General features: G+C 37.7%; 1 protein-coding gene across 2 annotated transcripts in view; it reads right to left on the reverse strand.

Annotated features, from left to right (window-relative positions):
- Fbxw2 (F-box and WD repeat domain containing 2) overlaps positions 1 to 22,466 on the reverse strand; it is a 30,852-nt gene extending 8,386 nt beyond the window's left edge. Inside the window, exons 1-8 of one of the 2 annotated variants that reach the window (XM_046451252.1) lie at positions 22,370 to 22,466; positions 22,160 to 22,268; positions 16,791 to 17,300; positions 8,532 to 8,726; positions 6,165 to 6,298; positions 3,232 to 3,318; positions 2,231 to 2,400; positions 1,642 to 1,714 (exon numbers count right to left, since the gene is read on the reverse strand). In XM_046451252.1, coding sequence (XP_046307208.1) covers positions 1,657 to 1,714; positions 2,231 to 2,400; positions 3,232 to 3,318; positions 6,165 to 6,298; positions 8,532 to 8,726; positions 16,791 to 17,280 — 1,134 coding nt within the window. In that variant the 5' untranslated portion in view covers positions 17,281 to 17,300; positions 22,160 to 22,268; positions 22,370 to 22,466 and the 3' untranslated portion in view covers positions 1,642 to 1,656. Of the gene's footprint in view, positions 1 to 1,641; positions 1,715 to 2,230; positions 2,401 to 3,231; positions 3,319 to 6,164; positions 6,299 to 8,531; positions 8,727 to 16,790; positions 17,301 to 22,159; positions 22,269 to 22,369 lie in introns of those variants that run through there. The other variant, XM_046451251.1, reaches the window with a different exon arrangement.
- Between the last annotated feature and the right edge of the window lie 3,933 nt (positions 22,467 to 26,399).

Consider the following 26,399-nt stretch of genomic DNA (forward strand, 5'->3'; position numbering starts at 1 on the left):
AAGCTTGCAGGCCCTTTTACTTCTGATCACATTAGACCTGTAAACAGACATTCCTGCTAGCAGTCTAAGTCTTTGAACCTAAGTAACCCTCTATGCTGTACTGAGATAACCTAGCTCAAGAGATTACATCACATCTCACACTTATTGAGCAACATGCTGTCATCTGTGCTCTGCTCCTTTTCAATTAGCGTCAAAGCTTAAGTGGCCCAACAAGATCTTAGCAACTTAGGCAATAGGTTTTGTACTAGGGTTTCAAAAGAGGTTGGTTTGTGTTTGGAAGAGAAAAAGCAGAGATAAAGTAGTCCCCTTTTCAAAGAAAACTGTGAACCATGAGCTTCCTATCAGCAAATAATCTTGGATGTTCATTACTTAAAGCTAGAGCATCCAAACACTAAACACCAACGAACTTTCCCCTGGCACTCTAGACACTATTCTGAGTAGAAAGTATATATGAGAAAGGTAGACTTGGGATCAAACTGAAGCCTTTAAAGAAAGACAGTAAGCACTGAAATGATTATGATACCTCTATTCTGCCTTACTTTTGCTCTCTCCTCTCAAAATTTTAATTCAAAATAAAATATTAAACTGTAAAAGATGCGATGAATACATAAAACTTTTTTCTTTTATTTCAAAATATTGAGTTCCTTCAAAAATTTATTCTCTCACTTTTTGTCGCCTTAGGCTTCCTTGTATGCTATATATATGCCCACTGAATAAGCCAGCCAAGGATGAATGAGTGTTGGATTACAGTAAGTTGTGGAACACAGAGCAAGACCCCCATTACATCTCAGCATCAGTTTCTCCCATCTATAAAATGAAGAGCTTACACTAATGTTTTTTGGAGATGTTTTCACTCTTTTCTTCACAAAGCACAAGCATCAATCATTTCTAGAAATTATTCTGACAGTTCTGAAATCTAACTGGTCAGAAATGATGGTGTGAATCAGAGACACAAATGAGGTTGTAACTTTGTGACCAAAGAGACTGGGGTCAATCAAAGTCCTGAAGGCTAGTATGAACAGATCCCATTCAAGAAGATCTCAAACAGTTATGTATAAAAACAATGAAGGGAATGTTCAATTTTCTCCAACTCTCCCAAGCTGGCATTTACTGAATCATGCTGTGAAACACTATTTCTGTGAATTATTTATAGGTGTGTGCACCTTAGGTGTAAAGTATAGAAGTTAAACAAATTCAGACAGGTTTCTCAATATAGAGTTTCTCAGAGTTACTAGTAACAAAGATCTGTCAGGTCCCTACTAGATCCTCACCACAGGCATTTCATTTAACATTCACTTTATAGATGAGGAAACTAAAACAGAGGAGTCAAGATATTTACACAAAATCATGCCCCCAATTAGAGATTGCACCTATTCTTAAACCAAAGTCTCATCACTAATGTAAATTCTCTCACTTATCATATGGCACTGGCTTCCATCAGTCCTATATGCTAATAGATATTTCCAATGTCCAAGGAGGACCTATAATATGCAAGAAATCACAAAATTATTTGTCCATGGACCTCTTGTTTATTTCTTTAAAGGGAAACCATGCTAGTTACACTTTCTTTAGCTAGCTGTCTTTCTACTAATAAATAGAAGGCCACTTGATGCCTAAACCCCACAGAGGTTGAGCAGGCTCACACAGTAATTCCTACTATGCAGTATGACTTACCAGAATTAAAGGAGATCTGAAAGAGCTTCTCATCCAAGCACTGCATTTTCCAAAAAAGTATGTTACATTCAAAAAGTGGAAGTAGTTCACGACTTAGAGTAGGGGAGGGCATAGAACCCCGATCTTCAGGTTTCCACATATAACCCTTTCTTGCTCACTTACTGTCTCTAAATCATTTTGCCTAGGTGAGCTACTCTATATTCCTGTGTATAACTGATATATTAAGTATTTCATAATAAAGCAAGCTATTGATGGTATATTCAAAAATATAGTCTTGTTGCTGGGCATGGTGACACACACCTGTAATTCCAACAGCTCAGGAAGCTGATGCAGGAGGATGATCAAAGCCAGCCTCAGCAAAAGTGAGGCACTGAGCAATTCAGTGAGACCCAGTCTCTAAATAAAATACAAAACAGGGCTGGAGATGTGCCTCAATGGTCAAATACCCCTTGAATTCAATCTCCGGTACCCACCCCCCAAAATATATAGTCTTGTCTTTATTACTGAACTGCAAATAATTTTCAAAGATAAAGCATAAGGTCCAAGGAAACATTACCTGAGAATATCATAACTGGCAAAGTCCCATTGGTAGAGACCGAGTGCTGAACTACAAACAATGTATTTGCCATCAAAATGAAGTCTCGGCTGCAGGCAGATACTTCTATCCTCAGAGACAGACAATGTCTTTAAGCACTTGCAGTTGATTTCTCTCCCAATTGGCCAAATCTACAGAAAACAAAGTTAGGAAAGATGACAGATCACATCACCACAAAAAAGCTTGTTCTTAAAGTGTCTTGTATTTGCTAAAGTCAGATACAAAAAAGTGAAATATACTGCAAAGACCCAGGTTTTATAGCCAAGAGTCATGGATTAAAGTCCTGATTCTTCTGCATGATTTTAGATAAAATATTTAACCTCTCTGAATCTCTGCTCCTGCAAGGAAAATAATGCCTACCACAAAGATGACTAAAAAGATGCAAGAATCACATATGAGAATGTTTTGTAAAATCTTTACAAATCATTATAGCACAAGAATGCTTGTTTCATAGTTTAGATCTAAGAAAGAACTGAAGAAAGCAGGAGGTTTTTTTGTTGTTGTTGGCGGGGGGGTGGGGGGGGATTGAACTCAGGGGCACTCAATCACCGAGTCACATCTCCAGCCTTATTTTAAATTTTATTTAGAGACAGGGTCTTACTGAGTTGCTCAGTGCCTTGCTTTTGCTGAAACTGGCTTTGAACTCATGATCCTCCTGCCTCAGTCTTCCAAGCCACTGGGATTACAGGTGTGCACCACCATGCCTGGCTGGTAGATAGTCTTAACAGGAAGAATGGGTGCAAAATAAATTTTTGTGTTTCTTTTTCATTGACAAACTAAGAGTTAGAAACTGCATACCACATAGAGCTACCAAACATCCTCTCTCCCAATGGATTTAAGATGACTTAGACAAAGACACTCTTAGTCTTCCCCTTGGAACATTCTCCCTTTGCCATAATACTTTAATTTTCTTGTATTTGCCAGTTTTTCTTTGATAATTAACAGAGGTAAAAAAAACTCACCTTGATCTCATATTTGTCTGCACTTAAAAGAATGTAGTCTCCAGGGCTGTGCAAGAGAGACTTGACTTTGCACTTCTGCAAAACCACCTACAAATATCAACATCTATGTTACAAAAAGATCCTTTTAATGCTGCTCCAAAATACTGATTTTATTTCACTTTTAAAACAGAAGATGAGCTTGAAATATGGTATGCTACAATAGCTAAACTATAACTCTATTACCAAATTAACCTATACTAAGATTTTTGCTACAACTAGATTCTGTTTTTAGAAGTATCTAAAAGTGTCCATGTTGGCAGCATTTAATCAGTATGGAAGAAGACATTAATTAAGTAATTTTAAAAGTTATAAAATGTGACATAATATAAAACATAAGGAACAGAAAATGTCCTTACATATAAAAGTAAATGATCTGTTTTCATAAATATGTACATTATAAATAAAAAAAGACATTACTTTATGTGTATATGTAACTACATGACCAATATGATTCTGCAATAAGTATACTCAGAAAAATGAGAAACTGTATCCCATCTATGTATGATATATCAAAGTATATAAGTGCATCCTAATGTCATGTATAACTAATTAAAACAAATTAAAAAATTAAAAAAAACAAACCACTGGACTTGGAACCAGAATCTGCCATATACTAAACTCAACTCTGTAACCTTGGACAAGACCAAATAACCTTTTTTTTTTCTTTCAATGCTAGAGACTGAACCCAGGGTTGCATGCATGCTAAGCAAACACTCTACCAATTCTATCTAACCTCTTACCTTCCTCACCTTTAAAATAGAAAGCAAGGTACCTATTATCTTTTTTTCTTTTAATATTTTTTAGTTTCAGGTGGACTTAATATCTTTATTTATATGTGGTGCTGAGGATCAACCCAGTGCCTTATGCAAGTCAGGCAAGCACTCTCCACTGAGCCACAATCCCAGCCCCAAGGCACCTATAATCTTACCTCACATAACTGAAGTGAACATAAAATTAAACCATGTAAGTAATAGTAGTATTGTAATTTAAAAAATCCCATTATCACTTGGGATAATCTATAAACACTACATTATAGTTATTTTTAAAAAACTAAATCAGCATGAAGTGAAACAGGAGGCAAGATTTACTCATTCAGAAGTCTGGGTTGGAGACTCAACTGAAACTGATGGACCTGCTATTAAGTATTAGGTACCTTGCTAGGTTCACTTCCAACATATCATTTAACAGTCACAGGAACTTAGCAGATGATAAAACTCAGTTCCTGAAGGTGAAAGTAACTTGTTTGAGACATCATAGGCATATTTTGACTCAAGTCTACTGTTTTCTCTTACACCAAGTTGCCTTATAATATATACCTTCTCTGTTTATAAATGTGATTTGCTCAAAATATAATATTGATCTTCTCACAGACTGCTCTCCCTTCAGCTCTACCTATTTCAGAAAAAGACATAATCACCCATCCAATCTAAAATCTATCAGTTCTCTGATTCTTCATCCCCTACAATGAATCAGTATGTTTAGGTGACTTTACCTTAAAAGCATGTCTCCATGTGTGACCCTCTTTCTTCATTACCACTCAAGTCCAAGTCATGAGCATCTTTTGCTTAAACTAAGCCTAACTATTCACCCTGTTGTCTACTCATTTTTTTTTTTAAGAATATGGTTTATTTATTTATTTTTTGAGAGAGAATTTTTTAATATTTATTTTTTAGTTTTTGGCAGACACAACATCTTTGTTTGTATGTGGTGCTGAGGATCGAACCCGGGCCGCACGCATGCCAGGCGAGTGCGCTACCGCTTGAGCCACATCCCCAGCCTGTCTACTCATTTTTTAAAAACATAAATCAGACCCTTGATCAGAGCTTCCAATACTTCGTATTATACTTTTGACATCTACCATCTTTACTCTGGCCTAATAAGTCATACATGATGACTACATCCACGAGTCTCTCTCAATGAAGAACAGCTACACTGGCCTTCTTCCAGGTCATCAAATGTTCCAGATTCTTTCTTATACCCCCTGAAATACTCTTTTTCCTGCTCTTCCCACAGTTACCACCTATTGATTTTTCATGGTTTACCTCTTCTCCAAAAGCTTTCCCTGAACTAATTAAATAAGATACCTTCCGGGATTCTTATAAAACACTGTACTCCTCTTTAACAGAATTTGTAATTATGTAGCATTTATTTGCGAAATTACTGTTTAATAACTATTTGTCATACTAGACCAACATGCATAGGGCTATTCTGCTCACTCCTGTATCCTCACCCCCTCACAAAAAGCTCAAGAGAAGTGCTTATACATGGCATATCCTTAAAGAATATACTGTATTTGACCTAGCAAAAATCTTGTTTTGAAAATTAGAAAACGCAACATTTTGTTTGAAATCTTCTATATTTTTCTTTACTTGGCCCCACTTTTTTTTTTTTTTTTTGCAGTGCTGGAGATTAACCCAGGGCCTTGTAGACAAGCACTCCACCATTGAGATACATGACCCCATTTTAAACACAAAAATTGGAAGGAGAAAAAAAAGTGAAGGCTGCTCATCTGATTAAAAGAGAGACATGAAAAATAAATAAATAAATAAAAGAGAAACATGAGCATCTGAAAAAAGGCAAAAAGCACCCCAATCCTACCAGAAACAACACCTTCAAAATTCTGGTGCATAAATACATTTAGAAACTGGCATTATTCTCCACATACACTTTTATATGGAACCTGTCTTATTGTGAGCATCTTTCCACACCCATGTGTCATTTATTTGTTAAACTATTTACCCAGTGCCTTCTACAGGGGGTCACTACCATGCTTTGTGTCTGCATTTATTCCACTTACAACTCATCTGCCAGTTATAAGGCAGAGTCTACCATCCTCTCCATTGCCCACCCGCAAAAAGCCTGGTGACAAGGAGATTTCTTCTAAGTCTTCATACCTTGGTGACCCATTCCGTGTGCCCAGTAAGTGTGTTCAGGCATGTCCCAGCAGATAAAGCCCATACTTTCACAGTGAAGTCTGCAGAGCCACTCACCAAGATATCCAGTTCATCATTGTAGTCCACGCTAAACACTAGTGCATATAAATACATAAAGTTAAAACACGCCTCTCTGTCAATGGTTCTTTTATAACAAGCATTCAATAATGTTTATTCTCCCCAGCTGCCCGACTACATAATTTCCTAACCTGAGCTACTGTAAGAATGGTGCTACTCAACCAGCAATTTTATGATAAGAAAATCTATTTCAAATTTCTTATTAAGATAGCTTATTATCCTAAAGTTGGAAAGTCCTGGGAACAATATAATCTCCGATATTTGTGCCACCTTCAGCATGAAGCAAAACCAGTGATTGAGAAAATGGCATTCCTTCTTAGGATTATCTGCAATAATAATAAAACAAAACGTAAAGAATATAAGCTGCAAAACAGTACCCAGGCTCAAGAAAAGTCAATGTAAAGAGGAAAAAAAAACAAAAAACAAAAAAAACAAGGCTCTCAAAGGTTAGACTAAGACACCAAAACAATGTATGAATTCTTCACAGTTGTATACCTAGTACCTAAATCATTTCAGGCAGCACAGGGAGTACTATTTTTTTTAAATATCTGCCAAGCTCTAAAGGACATTAGAGACCCAAAGATGAAGACATTTCCCTCCTTTAAGGAACTCTAAGTGGGGAGAAGTGGAGGAAGTCCAGAAAGAAATAAAAGTTTACCTCTTGCTAGGGAAACACCAAGGAGAATGACTAACTCTGCCCAGGGCTATCAGGGAGGACTTCAGGGAAGAGGCGATATTGGAGATGGGCCCTGAAGGATGAGTAGAGTTTATCAAGAAAAGAAAAAGAAAATTGCAAGTAGAGGGAACAGCAAAGGCATGGAGTTAAGAAAAGCCACAGCAACGTCCAGGAAACAGCAAGTAGAACATTTTTTAGAACAGGGCTCTCAAAGTTGATAAGGAATAAAATCACCTGGATGTCACTGTATATCTTGACACAGTGGAATGTCACACTCAGTTTAATATCTAAATTCCATACTAAATCATAAACCCAAATAATAATTGCTGAAATAAGTGATAGCAGATAGCAAAGATTGAAGACAAATATACAGAACAAACAAAATTAAAAAAAAAAAAAAACAAAAAAAAAAACGGTTTTAGCAGCAAAACAACTAGGTTTAGTTTAAAGAATACTGAGCACCAGAAACAGTGTAGGGAATTCAGAACATAAGGGTGAACAAGACAGGCAAGATCCCTGTCCTCTGGAGCTTATGGTCTGATGGGGATGTAAGGTTATGCTTACTTGTATGATGAGTGTTATGACAGTAATACAGGTTATGGGGAACAAGTAGAGGGGTCCAACCTGTTTAGGGAGTCCCAGAAGGATGCTCATAAACGTGAGGCTTAGGAGCATAAATTATGACCCCGAGAAGCTAAAACAGTACATAAATAGAGGAAAGAAAGAGGGAAGGTGATCCACAAGACTCCAGGAAATAGCTCAATATGATTTCTACATAAAACTCCAAAACAAAATGTAACACGGGGAACTCAAGTCTCAGGTTATATTCAAAAGACCAATTTTCTGCAAAATAGGTCTGGTATGCCTTTATTAAGAAACATTCACAGGCTGGGGTTGTGGCTCAATGGTAGAGCACTTGCCTAGCATGTGTGAGGCACTGGGTTCAATTCTCAGCACCGAGTATAAATAAATAAACAAAATAAAGATCCATCAACAACTAAAAAAAAAAAAAGAAGCATTCAGGCATCTATTCCTTTTATCTTTAGGTGGTTACTTGCTTTCACTGGTAGTCAAACAAGCTCCAATTAGACATAATCTGTGAAGATCACACAATCTGTGAACCACTATTGCTCCAAAGGATTTTCAGCCTTAAATCTATAAATAAAGTGGTCTGAATTTCCAAGTGCAGGACTCACTCAGTTTGGAAGTATGGAATCTGATAAAAGCAAAAGTGACTGCACAACAGGATATAAATGAAATAGGAGAGAGGAACAACTACCCCTCCTAGCACAAGGGTACATGGAAGAATTTTTAAATGACACAAGAAAAAGCAAAATTATTGAAAACGTCCCAAATAAGGAATAAAATCTGGAATAAAACTGAGATAAAAGGAAATAACTCCAGTGACTAAGAAGAGTGAAAAATAGCAGGTTAAATTAAAAAAAAATATATATATATATATATATATATATATATAAATAAAAATAGAGAATATATATACAACATACATGGCTCCTGCTTTCAAAGAAAGATGCTAAAATAATTATAAAAATCCTTGAAAAAGGGCAACCCACCCGCCCCCGTGTGCCCCCGGAAGTGCTGGGTCCTGGCTCCGGAACTCCATTCCCAGCAGGCCACAGTGTTGTCAAAGGAGCCTGTCACAAGCTTCTGTTCATCAAACTTCACCGTTGCACAAGTGTGGGTCTGGATGCCATAAACGCACTGCCCTGTGCTCACATCCCACAGCTTTGCAGACAAGTCATCTGACCCTTCAAGAGAAAAGCAGGGAGGTTAATACAAAGAAAACACCCTGCAAAGGACAATTAATCCCAAAATCATGGTATTCTCAAAGCAAACGTTCAGCGATCACCTTCTCTGACTTTAAGGTTGAGAAAACCAAAGCATAGAGAGGGCAACATGACTTGCTTAGTCACTAAAATGGTATCAAGCACACTCGGACAGAATCTAAGCTTTTTGTTTAGTCCTGTCCCTTAACTTACCAGGCTACAGTACTGGACTAAAGTATCATTTGGTGCTTTCACTTGAAAAAATCTATAAATATTTGGTTATTACAAGCTCTAATTTGGGTCTGTAATGGGTAGGTACTCCCTATGGCTGCATGTTACACCTGCATGCTTGTCCACTACACAACAGTACTGAACAAATAAGGAATGACGAATAGCAGAGCTGTCTGATAGAATATAGTCCAAAGACAAGCCAAAGATAAACCTTTGATCATGGGCTAAGTTCTGCAAAAGCCAACAGCTAATTTCCTGAGCCATCTTGAAATATAAAGGAACATTAAAAAAAAAAAAAAAAAAAAAAAAACAGGAACAAATTACCCCCATTCACAGCAACTCTACAAAAAGCTTATGAAATCCTTTAAAATTCTGTGGGAAAAATCAGTTTTTTCTTTTGACTCTGATGAAAATGTTACATTAATCATGATGACAATTCAACATTGTTCTCTAAGTTTAAAATTCTAATGATTAACTCATATCTCACAATTTACTTTTAAGTCAAAGACTTGACAAAAAGACCTTCTGAGGGCTGGAAATGTAGCTTAGTGGTGGAGCACTTGCCTTGCCACCTGTGAGGCACTCGGTTCGATCCTCAGCACCATATAAAAATAAATAAACAAAATCGAGATATCACGTCCATTTATAACTAAAAAATATTTTTAAAAAAAGACATTGAGAAGATACCATAGTTGCTACAATCAGGATACCATATTCTAGGAAAGCACTATATAAATAGTTCTGAAAGAGTTGAGGCATGCTAGTGTACACCTATAATCTCAAGAGGTGGGAGAATTGCAAGTTCAAAGCCAGCCTCAGCAACTTAATGAAGCCCTAAGCAACTTAGCAAGACTCTGTCTCAAAATAAAATATAAGGGCTGGGGGCCTGGGGTTGTGGCTCAGAAGTAGAGTGCTCACCTAGCACATTCAAAGCCCGGGGTTCAATCCTCAGTACCACATAAAAATAACAAAAAATAAAGGTATGGTGTCCAACTACAACTAAAAAAAGAAAATGAATATTAAAAAAAATATATATACACACACACACACACACACACACACACACGGGCTGGGTATGTGGCTCAGTGTTTAAGCATCCCTGGGTTTAATCCCTAGTTTAAAAAAAAAATAGCTGAAATAACTAAATAAAGCCAGACATAATTCCATCTTTAGTTAAGAGCCACTGTTTTAGACAGTGGAAAAGTAATCATCACTCAGAAAAGAATGAGACCATGACTTTAACTTTGGCAAACGCTATGAGTTACACTAAAATGGGTAGGAATACCACCCATTTCAGACTCAAATTAGAGCTTGTAATAACCAGCTATTTATAAATTTTTTATTGCCACTTTGCTATTTTTGTGGGGCTGGACTTGGTTAGTAGGTTCTCAATGAGTATCTGAGACATTAGAACCACCCAGAGAGCTTTAAACAAAAGGCCTTGGGTTCAATCCCCAGCACTGGATAAAATGAACACACACACACACAAAAGCAGGGCCCTATCTTCAGAGAATTTTAGTTTAAAGTATCTAAAATGAAGTGCAATCATCTTGAGTTTGTCAGGTGATTCTAATTTATCAGCAACATTTTGAGAACCAAAGGTCTAGAAAAGTGCTATCCAACAGAAATATAATATAAACTGCATACATAATATATCCTATTAGAAAAAATTTTTAAAGACATGAAGAAAATAATTTATTTACCTAACTCGATATGTTAAAAATGAAATATTTTATATTTTTTTACATTCTAAGTTTTTGAATCCTGGTATTTCACTTCACAGTTTGGACTAGCCACAGCTCAAGAACTCAAAAGTGAAATAGAAGTGGTAGCCACTATGCTGGACAGCAGAGTCTAGATAGATGGTGTTTAAGCTCCTTCAGCTTGGACATTTTGTAATTGTATTCTAAAGGAGCTAGAGCAGGCAATCATTTTAGTCCTAGATAAACTTGGTTCTAACTTATTTCCACTGTTCAATTGGGGTTTCATTCATTTATCCATTCAATATATATTTATAGGACTTCTGTATCTATATTTATCCATTCAATATATATTTATAGGATTTCTGTATCTATATTTATCCATTCAATATATATTTATAGGACTTCTGAGCAGGGAGGGCTCCTGCTCTCATGGCACTTATATCTACTTGTGAAGACAAAAAGGCTAAACAAGCAAAAACAATTCAGTCAGTGGTAAACAGCACAAAGTCCACAGCAAACATAAGGGGATAAAAAGCAAAAATGTCTCACATGAGGCTCCACTGAGATTGACTGTGCTCCTCAACATGCATGTGTTCTACAAACTTATCTCAGGAGCTGGCATGATCAGCTCCTCAACTATACTTCTCTTTGGTTTTTAAGCCAGGTTTTAGCATATTTGAAGAAGGGATTTCATGGTTTAAAAAACTAAGTTTTTACTAATTAAAATCTGAACGATGACTCAGTTAATGAAACCAAAGAATAAAATATACAATGGAATAGTATATATGTATGTAAACACACACACACACACACACACACACCCCAGAGGTCAGTAAAGCTTTCTCTGTGAAAGACCAGATAGTAAATACTTTAAGCTTTGTGAACTAGAATCTCTATTGCAATCACTCCTTTCTGCTGGACATGGTTCACAGTCCAGTTTGCCAACCCCAGGTATACACCTATTGACCATTATTAAGTATTTCTATATTACATAAATATTTGTGAGTAGGCATTGAGGCCAATTCATAAAGAAATATTTAGAACCATCCTAAAAATTAAAAATTATTTACATAAATTGTCAAAATTAATTGCCTAAAATTTGGACACTGATTCTAAAAAAGAGTTTGGCCTGTGAAATAGTGGCAAAGTCAAGTGGGACCACTGGGTCAGAAAGATGTTTCGACTGTGACCTTATCTACATTTCTGATAGACAATCATGACTGCATTGTGGAAAACAGTTTGAAGCAGGGAACAAGACCAGAGGCTATATATAAAGCTGGGCGCAGTGGTGCACACCTGTAATCCCAGTGGCTCAGAAGACTGAGAAAGGAGGATCAAGAGTTCAAAGCCAGCCTCAGCAATGGCGAGGCGCTAAACAACTCAGTGATTCCCTGTCTCTAAATAATTTTTTTTTTAAATGCTGGGGTTGTGGCTCAGTGGTTCAGTTCCCTGAATTCAATCCCCAGTACTAAAAAAAAAAAAAAAAAAAAAAGAAGAAGGTCATAAAAAATCAAAGGGAGGAATATAGCTCAGTTGGTAGAGGGTTGCTTCACATGCACGAGATTCTTGGTTCTATCCCCAGCACCACAAAAAAAAGGAGGGGGGAGGGTCAGGTGACAGATCACAAGCTCAAGGCCAACCTCAAAAATAGCAAAAACCTGTTTCAAAACAAGAAATAAAAAAGATCTGCTGATGTGGCTCAGTGATAAAGTGCCCTGGGTTCAATCCCCAATACAAAAAAGAAAGAAAGAAAGAGAAAAAAAATCTAAAGTGTACCCATACACACAGAGAAATATTATTCAGCCTTAAAAAGGAATAAAATTCTAACATTGTTACAATGTGGAGGAACCTTAAAGACATTATGCTAAAAAAAGTCAGTCAGTCACAAAAAAACAAATACTACATGAGTCCACTTAGATGAAGTTTCTAGATTAGTCAAATTCACAGAAAGTAGAATGGAGGTTCCATAGGCTGGAGGAATAGACAATTAGTGTTTAGCTGGTACAATTTCAGTTTAGCAAGATGCAAAAAAATTCTGGAGCTAGATGGTGGTGATGGTTGCACAATACTGTGAAAGTACTTACTGAGACAGAACCGTACACTTTAAAATGATAACTTTTGTTATGTGTCTGCCACAGCTTGAGAAGAAAAAAACTAAGGGATTTTCCCAACTAATTATTTAAACTAATTTTATAGAAAAATGGGTCATTTGGTTTTACACTCTAAAGAAGTTTAAAAAGCAAAAAAGAAAACCAGGTTGAGTTACATTTTATAGTGGTTCAGATTACTCCTAAGGGTTAAACCTTTAGGAGCCACTGTTCTCCACTCCTTTCTGGTATTATTGTAGGCCTCTCCTCTGGATTCCCATTTGCTGCCCTGTCACATTTTTTGAAAGAGGTCACCAATAATGCAGCCTAGAGGTGAAAGAGGATGAAATAAATGTATATGCTTCTATATCTCGTGAAAGAAAAAACCCTCTCAATTCTGAAAATAGTACTATGATAAGAAAAAAAATGAAGGCAGAAAAATGAACTGTAACCCAAACGGAGTAAACTATCTTATCAAGTTTAAATATTTAACTGGTAGAATCAGATCTCAGCTCTCGAAACACCTCTGAGGCATGTGACTCTAGTGACCAATTGAATAAACAAAACCAGCACCTCTTCAACACAGGCTGTCATTCGCCGTGAAACCCTTCATCACACCTGTTTCCTTCATTCTCTTCAGCACCCTTAACAAGGATCCACTCTAGGCTCGTCTTTTTCCTAACTCTCCTTTTAAAATGTCACTGCTCCAGCCATAGCTGTGATGTTACGAACTCCTAATCTTTCTCTTGAGCTCAGAGTACTCTTCAAAGCTCTGACTCTGCATTTCCAAATACCATGAGAACTCCCTTGGGCAACTGAATTCAGTTCATCCCAAACAGAATTCAATCTACCCTCTCAAACTCATTCCTTCATTTTCTAGTTTTGTTAGTAGTGCTATTATCTTCCCAGATATACAAAGCTAGAAACCTAATCCACTTCTGAAATCTCTTCTCCTATAATACCGTCTTTATTGTTTGCTCTCTAAAAGTCACTGTAAACTTATTGCCAAATTCAGGATTTCACAATTCAAGTGAAAATGCAAGCTCTTGCCTCTCTCCACTATAGAGAGATAGCCTTTATTGTCAGCTCTGACAAATAAACTCTCGTGTGTAAAAAAAAAAAAAAAAAAAGAAAAAGAAAAAGAAAGAAAGAAAATGCAAGCTCTTAAGAAACAAGATGACATAAACACATATACAATTCTGCTACAGGTACTTCTCTCACTAGTAAACTCCCAGGGATGCTGCTATTTAAAAAAAATGCTTTAGATTATTTAACAGCTATAGCATAATTTTCAATATGCAAACCTGGTGAATTTAATCAGAAAAAAAAAGAATAACATTAATATATAGGCACACTTAAGAAACTAATTTTAAAATATAGGTTTGGATGTTAAGGATGTAGCTCAATGGTAGTATACTTGCCTAGCACAGGGATGAAGGTGGGGGAGAGCAGGGCTAGGTGTATTTATTGTAGATATTAACTTTCCCAACAGAGAATTCAGGGAACTGTTTCCCATTGATTTCTGCTTTGAGTAATTACTACTTTATTTTATTGCATTTAAAAAATAAAGTATGGGAGCTGGGATTGTGGCTCAGCAGTAGAGCGCTCGCCTAGCGCAGGCGGGACCCGGGTTCGATCCTCAGCACCACATAAAGAAAAATAAAGGCATTGTGTTTGTCCATCTACACCTAAAAAATAAATATTTTTTGAAAATAAATAAATAAAATAAAGTATGATGAAAGAAGAATAGTTTTCTAAAGCTGGAGTGGCTGTGACACAATGAGTCAACAGTCAACATTTATGTAAGTGGAAGGCAATACTGCATTTTAATCTTTTAAAAATACCTACCATAAATGGTGAGGCAAAAAAGAAATGGAAGAGCCATCACCATACTGGAAAAGTACATCAAAGTACATAGATACAGATGATATTGCTCCAACAATCAGGCTTATAAGACAGGGAGAATAATGTAAGCATGAAATAACTTTATGCTTACAAATGACAAATCAAACCACTGCCTTAAATCAAATGCATACTTTATAAAACTGGCAAGGTGTCTGACATTTCAAAGAATACATTACCATGTGGGAAAATATACATCCATAAGGTAATGCAATTTTAAAATAACCTTGAGAAGTTACATTCTCTTAACTATTAAAAATGTTAAAGGGGACCGAGGCTGTGGCTCAGTGGTAGAGTGCTTGCCTGGCACACGTGAGACACTGGGTTTGACCCCCAGCACCACATAAAAAAATAAACAAATAAAATAAAGGTATGGGCTGGGGTTGTGGCTCAATGGTAGAGCGCTCGCCTAGCAAATGGGAGGCACTGGGTTTGATCCTCAGCACCACATAGAAATAAATAAAGATATTGTGTCCATCTACAACTAAAAAAAATTTTTTTTAAAGTTAAAACTGTATCTGGTGAGACTAAAAGAGGGGCAAGTTATTTAAAATTTGCTGTGTACATGGCATCAATTCAGTATATCTGCAAAGTCACTAAGTAGAACTATAAAATCATTCAGATTTCTGGACCTGGTAATTCTACTTATCAGCTTCTGTTCCAAATAAAGAATTCAGGAGAATAAAAGTAATGTAAAGATACTCATAAAAATAGGAGGAAAAAAAAACCCTGAATATACACTAACATGGAAATAGCTAAATAATGATATATTTCCACAGAGGAACAATTCATAATACTTATTAAAAGTGACAACTCTATAATTTAGGTAATGTACAAATGTTTTGTCAGAAATTATCCTGGATAAGGGCTGGGATTGTGGCTCAGTGGTAGAACACTTGCCTAGCATGTGTGAGGCACTGGGTACAATTCTCAGCAATGCATATAAATAAAGACCCACTGACAACTTAAAAAAAAAAAAAATATATATATATATATATATATATATACACACACACACACACACACACACACACACTCTCACACACGTGTGTGTGTGTGTAGAAATTAGAAAAAAGAACACCAAGTATCCTTATACAATACACTTGGGATCATTAATAAGAACTGCCTAGAGCGATTATAAACACTGCCTAAGAATTATTTACATTGCCTGTCAAAATGTGTTGCCTAAAATGTGGGCAGAGATTAAAACTATTTGTAGAAACACATACCCATTATAATCCAACAGTAATACACAAAGTTCCAAATTTTAATGATTACATATGTTATATAAAGTCACTTAATTGCCTAGTTTAAAAGTACACAATTCATTCCTATGTCCAAACTTTCAACTTCCAATTCTTAAAACCACAGGATTTTAGAACAAGGAAGAAAATCCTCCTTTCCCATATTTTTTATTGACAAGGAAATAATTCATCCAAAATGATCTAACTACTGGAAAAATTAACCTGTGTATTTTAATAGTTCTGTTCAAAAAGACCATTCAAGCAAGACTGCTAACAAATGAAGTATTAAAAATTAATGTAAAAAATTTAGCATTACAACTTTATCCTTAGTTACTACAATTTTACAGTTAATGTCCCATATTCACTTCAAAACTTTTCCATGCATGTAAAAGAAAATACATTTGGGAAAACATTTTAACAAATCATTTTCTCTGAAACATAAATCAGTGAAACAAGCTGATGTGTCTGACTTGTTCCTTGAATAGTTAGATACCAATTTTTTCACCTACTGACTCCTTTCCCACCCCCCCACCCCCACCCCACACCCCCCGCCAAATCACTTAGAGTAAAAGAAACAGAATTAACCAACATGGAGGACTATACATGGAAGAAAAATATAGAAAAGATAATCTACAGCTTTTTCATTCACCTTATGCTTAGAAGAAAGTCTGAAGCTTTTTTTTTTTCCTTTCATTAAACCTTATAAAAATGACTGTCTTCTACAGAGGGACAGAAGATAAAGAGGGGTGGACAATATACTCAAAGGCTAGGAGGAATATGCCATTTCAGATAGCTAACATAATCAACACCTGACCCTCACAAGCTTGAGTAGTGTATTTTAAGATAAAATAAACAAAAACAACAACCAGCATATCTTACCTGTACAGAGAAGTCCATCTTTGTAGTAAAGTGCATACACTCTGGCACTGTGTCCAATTAATGATGAGGTCTCAAAGGCTTCATGGTCCTCCAGTTGCTTCATTCTTAAAATAGCCTTCAAATAAACCTTCTTCCAGTGCAAAGCGTCCTGAACAGAATCATCTATCTGCCAGCCCAAATTTTTACAAGCAGTCTGCCACACCTCTGTACAGGCACTTATCACCTTATTCCACTGTTTAGAGACGAGGCAGCATGTGAGTAAAGTCTGAGGATCAAGCCATTTTAACAAATAAAAACTGAGCTCCAAGGGAAGGAGTTTGAGGAAGTCTCGCTTGAGGAGAGTCTCCAGGTTATTGGAGAGATGCCTGAGCTGGACTGCCCCACTCAGACTAATCAGGTGATCCAGAGTTTCATTTTTCTGCAAGTCCGTCAGAGAAAGAAACGTAACAGAAATGTTATCAAGCCATGTCTCAAAGTCCTTTCTCTCCATAAGGTTATGGAAAAATTTACCTGTGGCACATCAAAATATTGTATTAGTTCTGTTCAAAAAGACCATTCAAGCAAGATTGCTAACAAATGAAGTATTAAAATTAATGAAAAAATTTAGCATTACAACTTTATGCCTAGTTACTACAATTTTACAGTTATGTACCATATTCATTTTAAAACTCTTCCAATGCACATAAAAGAAAATAAATTTGGGAAAACATTTTAACAAATCATTATCTCTGAAACATAAATCAGTGAAACAGGCTGATGTGTCTGACTTGTTCCTTTTGAAGTCTAGCACATGCTACATGCATTATCACAGTAAAAGACTTACAAATATTCATTCATAATGAAACAATGTATTCTATAATACATCCCCCTATCAGAGTTACTATAAAATTACTTCCTTAATTAATTCCTTAATACACTTTATTTGAGCACTAAAATCATAAAAATAAGCATCAGATATAACAACCAGAAAGCAAGTCTCTGGAGCAGTAACCTAAGACATTAGTTATTAGTTATCTTGCTAGGTTTAACTTAACCTGTCACCAAAACCACAGAACTGACTGCTTGCTTTTGCAATAGATGTCCAGGCAAAAAGGTATGAAGAAAAAAAATATACACAGATGAAGTAAGTTATGTGCCTCAGACATTCTGGTTCCTCTACCTCCTTTTTGGAACTACCTGTTAGAACATGAATTACATAGTCTGTTTCTATAAGCCTCAGATGAGCTACTGACAAGTCTTAATCATGTGTGCCAGAAACCCATGAGGGTCCTAGAAGCCTGCACAAATAAGGCAAATTGATAACGCTGATACTGTGGGGCACAGTGGCATACGCCTGTTACCCTTGCTCCTTGGGAGACTGAGGCAGGAGGATTCCAAGTTATAGGCTGGCCTCAGTAACAAAGTTGAGACCTGCCCTCCCCCATCTCAAAAACACAAAAACAAAAAATAATAATCTTTTTTATTTATTTATTTATTTTTCAGTTTTCGGTGGACACAACATCTTTATTTTATTTTTATGTGGTGTTGAGGATCGAACTCAGCGCCCCGCACATGCCAGACGAGCATGTTACCGCTTGAGCCACATCCCCAGCCCAAAAAATAATAATCTTGATGCTTAAAACAAACAAACATTTATCACCATCTTCACTTTGCAGATGAGAAAACTACAGGTCACAGAAGATAAATTACTTGCCTATACTCACAGAGCTAGTAAAAGAGCAGAACAGAATGGAAGGCAGTGCTCTGAAGATCAGTACACCCAGTTGTCTGTCTTAAGTCAGTGATAACCAGAAGAACCACAACCTGGTGACAAGATCTGGGGGGACTGTATCTGATTATACCATTTTTCCTTTTGGGAGAATGACAAATTGTTCCAAGACTAAATGGGACAAAAGAATTTTAAAGTATCCTGCATTAGTATCAACAGGCATCAATTCCCTCTTCATAATGTGTACTAAACTAATGGAAAGAGAACAAGAAAATAGAGCAAACCAACTTAAAAAAAAAAAAAAAAAAAAAAAAAACCCTCATCCCCAAGATTGGGACATGTACTATTAGATGAGTGACAGTTTTTTTTTGTTTGTTTGTTTTTGTTTTTTTAATACCAGGGATTGAACCCAGGGGCGCTCACCCAGTAAGCCACATCCCCAGCCCTTTTTTATATTGTGACAGGGTCTCACTGAATTGCTTAGGGCCTCGCTAAATTGCTGAGGCTGACTTTGAACTCAGGGCAGGTCTCAACTTTGTTACCTAGGCCAGCTTATAACTTGGAATCCTCCTGCCTCAGCCTCCCAAGATGCTAGGATTATAGGTGTGCACCACTGTGCCCAGCTCCACAGGACTTTTTTAAAAAGCCTTTTAATCTGATTAGTTTCCTACAAGACTGACCTCTTAATTTTTAAAATTTATGTCCATAATAACTGAAAAAGGAAATAAATTTCTTTCCAAAAAATCACCTAGATCACAACTACACAAAAAGCCAGATCTCATCTTCCAACTTTAATATAAGGTGAGTAAACACATTTCCAATATCAAATTTGGCAAGAATGTATTCAGACAAAAAACAGTGTGACTTATTAGTTCACATCAGTCACATCTGCTATAGAATAGTTTTGGTTCCTGTAACTGATTGGACTTCAAGATAATATTCTTAAAGCTGAAGGATTTGAGCTAAAGGATGTATTAATTTATAAAAGATAACTTGGTTGCCAAAAATAGTTCACATCAAGTTGTATCAACTTATTACAAGATAACAAGCCCTCTTCTTCCTCTGTATCCTAGCAACCTTCTAGAACAATCCTTTTTGGAAGGATCCCCACATTGTCACAACAGCTAATTAATTAATATGATCAATTAAAAACACATGCTTTTCTTTTGTTGTTGTTTAAAGTGTGGAGGGACATCCTTCACCACATCTACCCACACATGCATACACACTATGACACACATCTGCTTACATTTCTGAGTTAAATGGCCACAAGGCAAATCTAAAATAATCATTAAAACATCATCAGGTTCTTACCATTCATGAATATTTAAGAGCAATCCTACAACAGGCCAAAGTAATGTGCCCATAAACTTTCCAGTGAGCACCTTTATTTTAAAAGCCCCCGTCATGTCTAAGATGTACATATTTATATATTCTCCTAAGCCCTGAAAAGAATTTTTTGGTCCAGCTCTTACATTACATTACTGTTCAACACCTACGGAGGCTATTTTCTAGTTCTTCACCTCCAATTCTTATGATAAAGGTTTTTGTTTTTTGTTAAATAAAGTAGGTTTCATTAACTCTGCGGAATGTACTGTTAAAAACACCAATTTATCTCAGCACCACAAACAAGACAAAACTAACAAGCCACAGATTTTTAATTTTCTAAAAGAATTAACTAACTTTGGAAGGAACTTCCTTAAGGTCATAGGTCTAAACTGAACTCTTTTACAGTGCCTTTAGGAATATCATGTACTGGTAGCACAAGGTCTCCAGGGAGAAACCTCAGGAAGTAGAATTTCAATTCAACATGAGAAGGAGCTTTTAAATCATCAAAGCTTTCCAACAATGGAATAACCACCTCCAGAGTAGTGAGTTTCCCATTACTGTGAATAATCTGGACAGCTGGATACAGACAAAGGCAGAATGGGATAAATGAAAATGCTCTGGAGTCAAATTTTTCACTGATTCAGCCACTTCCTATGTGATCATGGAATGTTCAACTAACTTCTAAATTTCAATTCTGTCATATGTGAAATGCAAATTACTATTCAACTTCAGGATTTTGAGAATAAGAAATAAAGCAGGGAGATGTATGGCATAGTGCCCAACTTAGGGTAACTCAAATAGTACTTTTTATTAGTCTCATTACTATGAACATCTGGAAAGGATTCCTTTTTGTGGCACTGAGGCTGGAATGACATGACCACTGACATCCCTCCCAACCTTATCTTATCATAAAGTTTCTCTTAATACCTGGAAGAAAAATTTAAGGACTCAAACTTCCTGGGTTTAATTTTATAATTAAGGGTAGTTACTGAGTTGAGGCTATAAATTGCTCACTAGGTACTTTTTCCTCTCTCCCCTACCCACATCCCCTGCTGTCTAACACTTATTTTCCCCACCTCAAACTCAACATTAAACTTGCCCTTCTGACTTTAATATTAACAATCACAAAGCTCTGAGGAAATACATATTGTGCTGAAAAGATTCCTAACTTGGGAGTTGAGACCTGGGTTTGATCTCTGGATCTGCAATTAATTTTCTCTGTTCCCTTAGGCAACTCTCTTATTTAAACTGGTTTCAAAGACTGAAGTAGTGCTCATACATATTACCTCACTTGATCTTCACAAGTTCATAAAGGGTGTCAATATTATTGTCCTTACCTAACAAATGAGAAATTTATGGCCTAAGAAATGGAGTGGCATTTCCAGAATTGCATAGAAAGTATCAAGCTCAACATCTTGACCAGTTTCCACCCTTCCCAAGCAAAACCAAATTTACACTCCAACACCTTATTAAAGACAGCACATTCTAGATAAAACAGTGTGAATGTTTTCTCTTCTTCTACTCCATCAGGACCTGGCCTAGTAAAGAATGAAAGCCAGACATATGTTAAGAAGAAGGCTTCCTCTTCCCTCTTTTTTCCTATCAAGCAGCTTTTTAAAAAGGAGGGGGGGGGGCTTTGAAAATGTACATTAGCCTAAAAACTTACACATGTGTAAAACATCTTGTAAACTTAAGAAAATAATAATATTGCTGCCTCCAGAGAGGCGAGATGAGGAAAGGGAGAGGTTCCTTTTACTCATATAAATAAGGGCTCTCCAACTCCACTTGCTACCAAGTGACCTTGGGCAAATCATTCCACCTACCTCAAGTCCAGTTTCCTTACTTGTAAAAACAAGCGGCCACTAACAGCATTTCACACCCATAAACTCAGGTTTGTGAGGATTTAAGCAGGATAAAACACACACACACACACACACACACAAAACATTTGGTATAGAACCTGGGGCACTGTAAGCACACAATAAATGCCAGCTACCATTATTACTTAGAATATTATTATCTTTGCTTTTTTCCAAGAGGCACCCCACATACACACCTGTTTCCATGGCATACCCACAATTATGGCGCAGTCCCCCATATTACCACAACGGCTTATAGTTCATAAATCACCTCGCCACACTTCCTCATCTTTCCAACTCCTGGTAGCCCTGGGACTTCAGTTATCTCATTTAGCACCTAGGAAACTGAGAAACTAGGAGGCAGGAGCTCCCAGACCTAATTTTCCCATCTCTAAAATGAACTCCAGATCCCGGAGCTGATTAGTAGCTCCCAGGTCCCCGGCTCCCGGAGCCATGCTCCGCGCGACACTGACCTGAGCGAGCGCCCCGGGGCCCGGGACCTCGCGCCGGGCTCACACCGAGTAGGCGCGCTCGGGCCGCCAGAGCCTCGCAGCGGCCGGGTCCGCTCCGCAGCCATGGCGCCTGCAGGGAGAGAAAGACAAACAGCCGGAGTAACCGCGGGTCAGCAGAGGCATGGGCGGCAGAGAGCCCCCTCCCTGACGGGCCCCGCCTCGCACACAGACCTGGACCTGCGGCCGCCGCTCTAGGTCCGCAGCCTCACTGGGGAGCGGCTTCCGGTGCTGCTCGCGTCATCTCCGCGCGTCCCGCTGTCCCCCGGCGCCCGGCGGAAGCGGCTGCACTTCCGGCCCCGCCCGAAAGGGGAGATGGGAAGGAAAGGGGTGATGGGAAGGAAAGGGGTGAGCCAGGAAGGCGGGGCACGCCGTGGGGCTCCAGCCTAGTTTATAGTGCAGTGGAGGCTCGACGGTATCTTCGGCTTCCTGCGGAACATCCAGATTTGCCCAGAGTTTGATGTCCCTTACTCAGCCTTATCTTGCACTCAGCCAGTTTTTCTTAATAGTCTCAATTCACTGGGGAGAGGCAGCTGTGACTAAGTTGAGATGTGTCCAAATTCAATCCATTGAGCAGCTATTATAACCCAAACATTGTTCAAGGAGATAGGTTAGGGTACAAAAAACACAGAAATCCCTGACCACCTGAGGCCTACATCTAGTAGAAGCAGGAAGATATAAGTAACCAAGCAGGCATGGGACAAACCTATGGAGAAAATAAAGCTTGGCAAGGGGGCAGTCACATTACATAGATTGGAATTACAACGCTTAAACTGTTTACTCAAACTGAAGTAATTACTCCTCATTTGAAGAGTAAATATAGCACCCTGTCATCCTCTGAAGGACTGAATGAAGCTGAAAAGTTTGCAAATATTTAGTGTCAAGAACCAAATCTCTTTGTTTGCTGGCTATAATGAACTGAGCATCTTTCCTCTACCATGCTGTTCTAAGAAACCATGCATGTTAAATTCTGGCACAGAAATTATCTACATTTTGCCTATGTCCTGAGACTTTCTGTGAGGCTGAATTTAAAGGTGATGTACCTGTTAATCTGGAAGAGGCAATTTCAAGGCAGCACAGCATTCAGGCAGTGATATGGATATTGATGGCAGCTTTTGATCAAGTTTACTGTGATAATCAGGAGCAGAAAACAGGAAAAAGATTTGAAAAATCAGGAGGATCAAGAGTTCAAAGTCAGCCTCAGCAATGGAGGGGGGAGGCCTTGCTGAGGATATGGCTCAGTGGTCAAATGCTCCTGACTTCAATCCCCACCCCCCCACCCACCCCCCAACCCGGCCAAAAAAAAAAATTGAAAAACTTGCAATTTGGTCAGAAAAGTGAATGTAAAACTAGGGCCAAGAAAGTCGTGGTGATTGAAGAGCTTATAGCCACTAAAGAGATGCTAAGTAATCTGCACAGAAATGATAAGAAAGATAGCTTGAGGGCATCTCAGGAATTATCAAGACTCTATCCATCACAGGCTCAAGGGTATAAAAGTAAAAATTTATTTGAGCAGAGACCATGAGGGCACCCTGCTTGCATGGAGGGCCAAGGAAGTTGTTTCATCATGCTCAGGCATTCACAAGCTGCTTTAGGTATGATCCCAGGAGGCCTGGCTACTGCTTAAGATGGAAGCAGACCTTGGTGTCATCCATATGGCACTGGTTCTGCAGAAATTCAGGATACTGTAGTTAGGGGGTAATGGAGGCTTTCACTGAGATTCAAAGAAAGGGGGCTGGAAGGCTGGGCAAAGTGTTGCAGGTTCAGAATTCCTGCATGCAGCCCCTGAGAGGACAATGTATGAAGATGTCAGAAGGAAGCCAACCTGTAGTGGAGACCCCTGAGATTAAGAGATGTCAGTAACTTGAAACATTTGCTGAGGAAAGCTGCATAAATGAAGCAGAAACAAGAGAGAGGCCACATGGGCTGTAACCAGCAAGGCCATGGGGCAAAGCTACACAAGCCCTTAGGAGAGTACATCACAATGCCATGTACCCTAGATGCTGGACATGGAGCCACGGAACTTGATTATCCAGCTGGGTTTTGGTCTTACTTTGGCCCCTTCTCTTCTTCCTATGTCCCTATTTCTCACTTTTGGAATGGGAATGTTTACTCTGTGCCATTATATATTATACATATGTAACTTGGTTTTGATCTCTACGGAGGTTCACAGTCAAGAGTTTGACTTGAGTCTCAGGTGAGATATTGGACTTGGATTTTTGGGCAATTCTGGAACTCATAAGACTATGGGTATTCTTGGAAATGGGCTAGATGTATTTTTTATTGTGATATGGGCATAAGCTTTTTGGGACTAGGGCCAGGATGTTATGATTAGGATATGAGCTGTCCCTTGGTAGCTCATATGTGAGACGATGCAGTAATGTTCAGAGGCGAAATGATTACATTATGAGAACTGTAAATTAATCAGTGGATTAATCCATGGTGGATTAATCATTTTAATAGATTAATGTGTGGTCACTGTAGGCAGGGAGGGGTGGCCTACTGTAAGCCTTGGGGATTATACTATCCCTATCTCTTTATTCAAGTTCAAGTTCTCTCTGCTTCCTGGCTGCCATGAACCAGGCAGCTTTTCTCTGCCACGTCCTTCCACCATGATGTTCCACCTCATCTCAGGCCCAGAGCAATGGAGCCGTCCAACCGTGGACTGAATCTCTGAAACCATGACCCAAATAAACTTTTCTTCTTTTAAAAAAATAAAAGGAAAAGAACTAAAACTATTCCAAGTGCTACTTCTAAACACCTTTTTTTGTATTTCAACTCAAATCCACTTCAGAGCACAAGTTATCCCCACCCAGGTGTACACTCAGGCATGCACATGTGCGCAAATACATTCACATGCATTTTATACCAGCACTGTCCAAGAGAACCCTCAGAAATAAATGAAATGTCCTCTCTTGGTGCTATTCAATAAAGCAGTCACTAACCTCTTGTAGCTACTGAACACATGAAAAGTGCCTAATGTAACTGAGGAAAGACATTCTTAAATTTATTTATTTGTAGTTAATTTAAGTTTATATAGCCACATATCCAAAGTTCCAAGCATCCTGATACCATTTAGAGTACTTGAGACATGGGAAATAAAAATCATGTGGGATGAAAGCCAAGTGTAGGGTGTTCACTGTCAGGGCACAAGAGAGCAACAATATGTGGTAGACAACAGGAAGCCACTGCAGACTTGTAAGCCAGACAGTGACTGGTGACAACATTAAAAGACATATAGCAAGAGATGGATATACAAATTGAATAACCTCTAGGAAAAGGAGGTCAGAAAAGAAAAACAAGCACCAATATCTCTTTGCAGCAGTCTCAAAGCCATTAAGGTAGAAGTTTGATAAATCAAACTGAAAATTTCAAATGGAGCCCATCCAGAAATAATCTTGTTTGGATCCCTCACATACAAAATATCCATACTCTGTAAATTTGAGCCCAGAGAAGATTGAGGAGCAAAACTTATGACTTTGAAAAAAGAAAAAGAAAATTGCAAAATGGTATTCATATTTAATTAAATACTTAAAAGAATCATTTAATTATTAAATTTAATATATGTAAAACTTCCCTTTCATTTGAATTTTTAGGTTAGATTTTCCCACGTGGTAACAATTTCCAAGAATGCATGATAATTGATCAAAAACAGCCAACTTTTAGAAGCTATTCCTAGCCAAATAATTACGAAACTCCTGTGTCAGGTAGTAAAAAAAAAAAAGATAAAATACAGCCTGGAAGAGAACACAGTGCTCAATGCAACTGCATTTGTGACAGGAACATGCAAATATGCTGAATGGTATTTCTTTTCTTGAAATAAACTTACCAGTAGAAATGGTGTTTAGGATAATTCCTACATGCTCTAAGAAAATAGCAAACATTAAATGTTTAGTTTCCTCATTTTGGCTAAAATGAGCTATATGATATTTTTTATTTGGAGATAAACTTCCTAGGGGAGGTAATTTTTACATGATTTAGCAAAGTTCTTGCACAGCTGATACCAACAATTCAGAATCTTTCTCTCAATAAGATTGGCCAGACCAGCCGGATATGGTGGAGCCGGATATGGTGGAGTCTCTGTAATCCCAGAGACTTGGGAGGCTGAGGTAGGAGGACTGTGAGTTCAAAGCCAGCCTCAGCAACTTAACGAAGCCCTAAGTAACTCAGTGAGACCCTGTCTCTAAATAAAATACAAAAAAGG

This window comes from Marmota monax, unplaced genomic scaffold (assembly GCF_021218885.2).
Source record: "Marmota monax isolate L192 unplaced genomic scaffold, Marmota_monax_Labrador192_F-V1.1 WCK01_AAM20220418_F8-fsc00020, whole genome shotgun sequence".
In the NCBI taxonomy this organism is placed as follows: Eukaryota; Metazoa; Chordata; class Mammalia; order Rodentia; family Sciuridae; genus Marmota; species Marmota monax.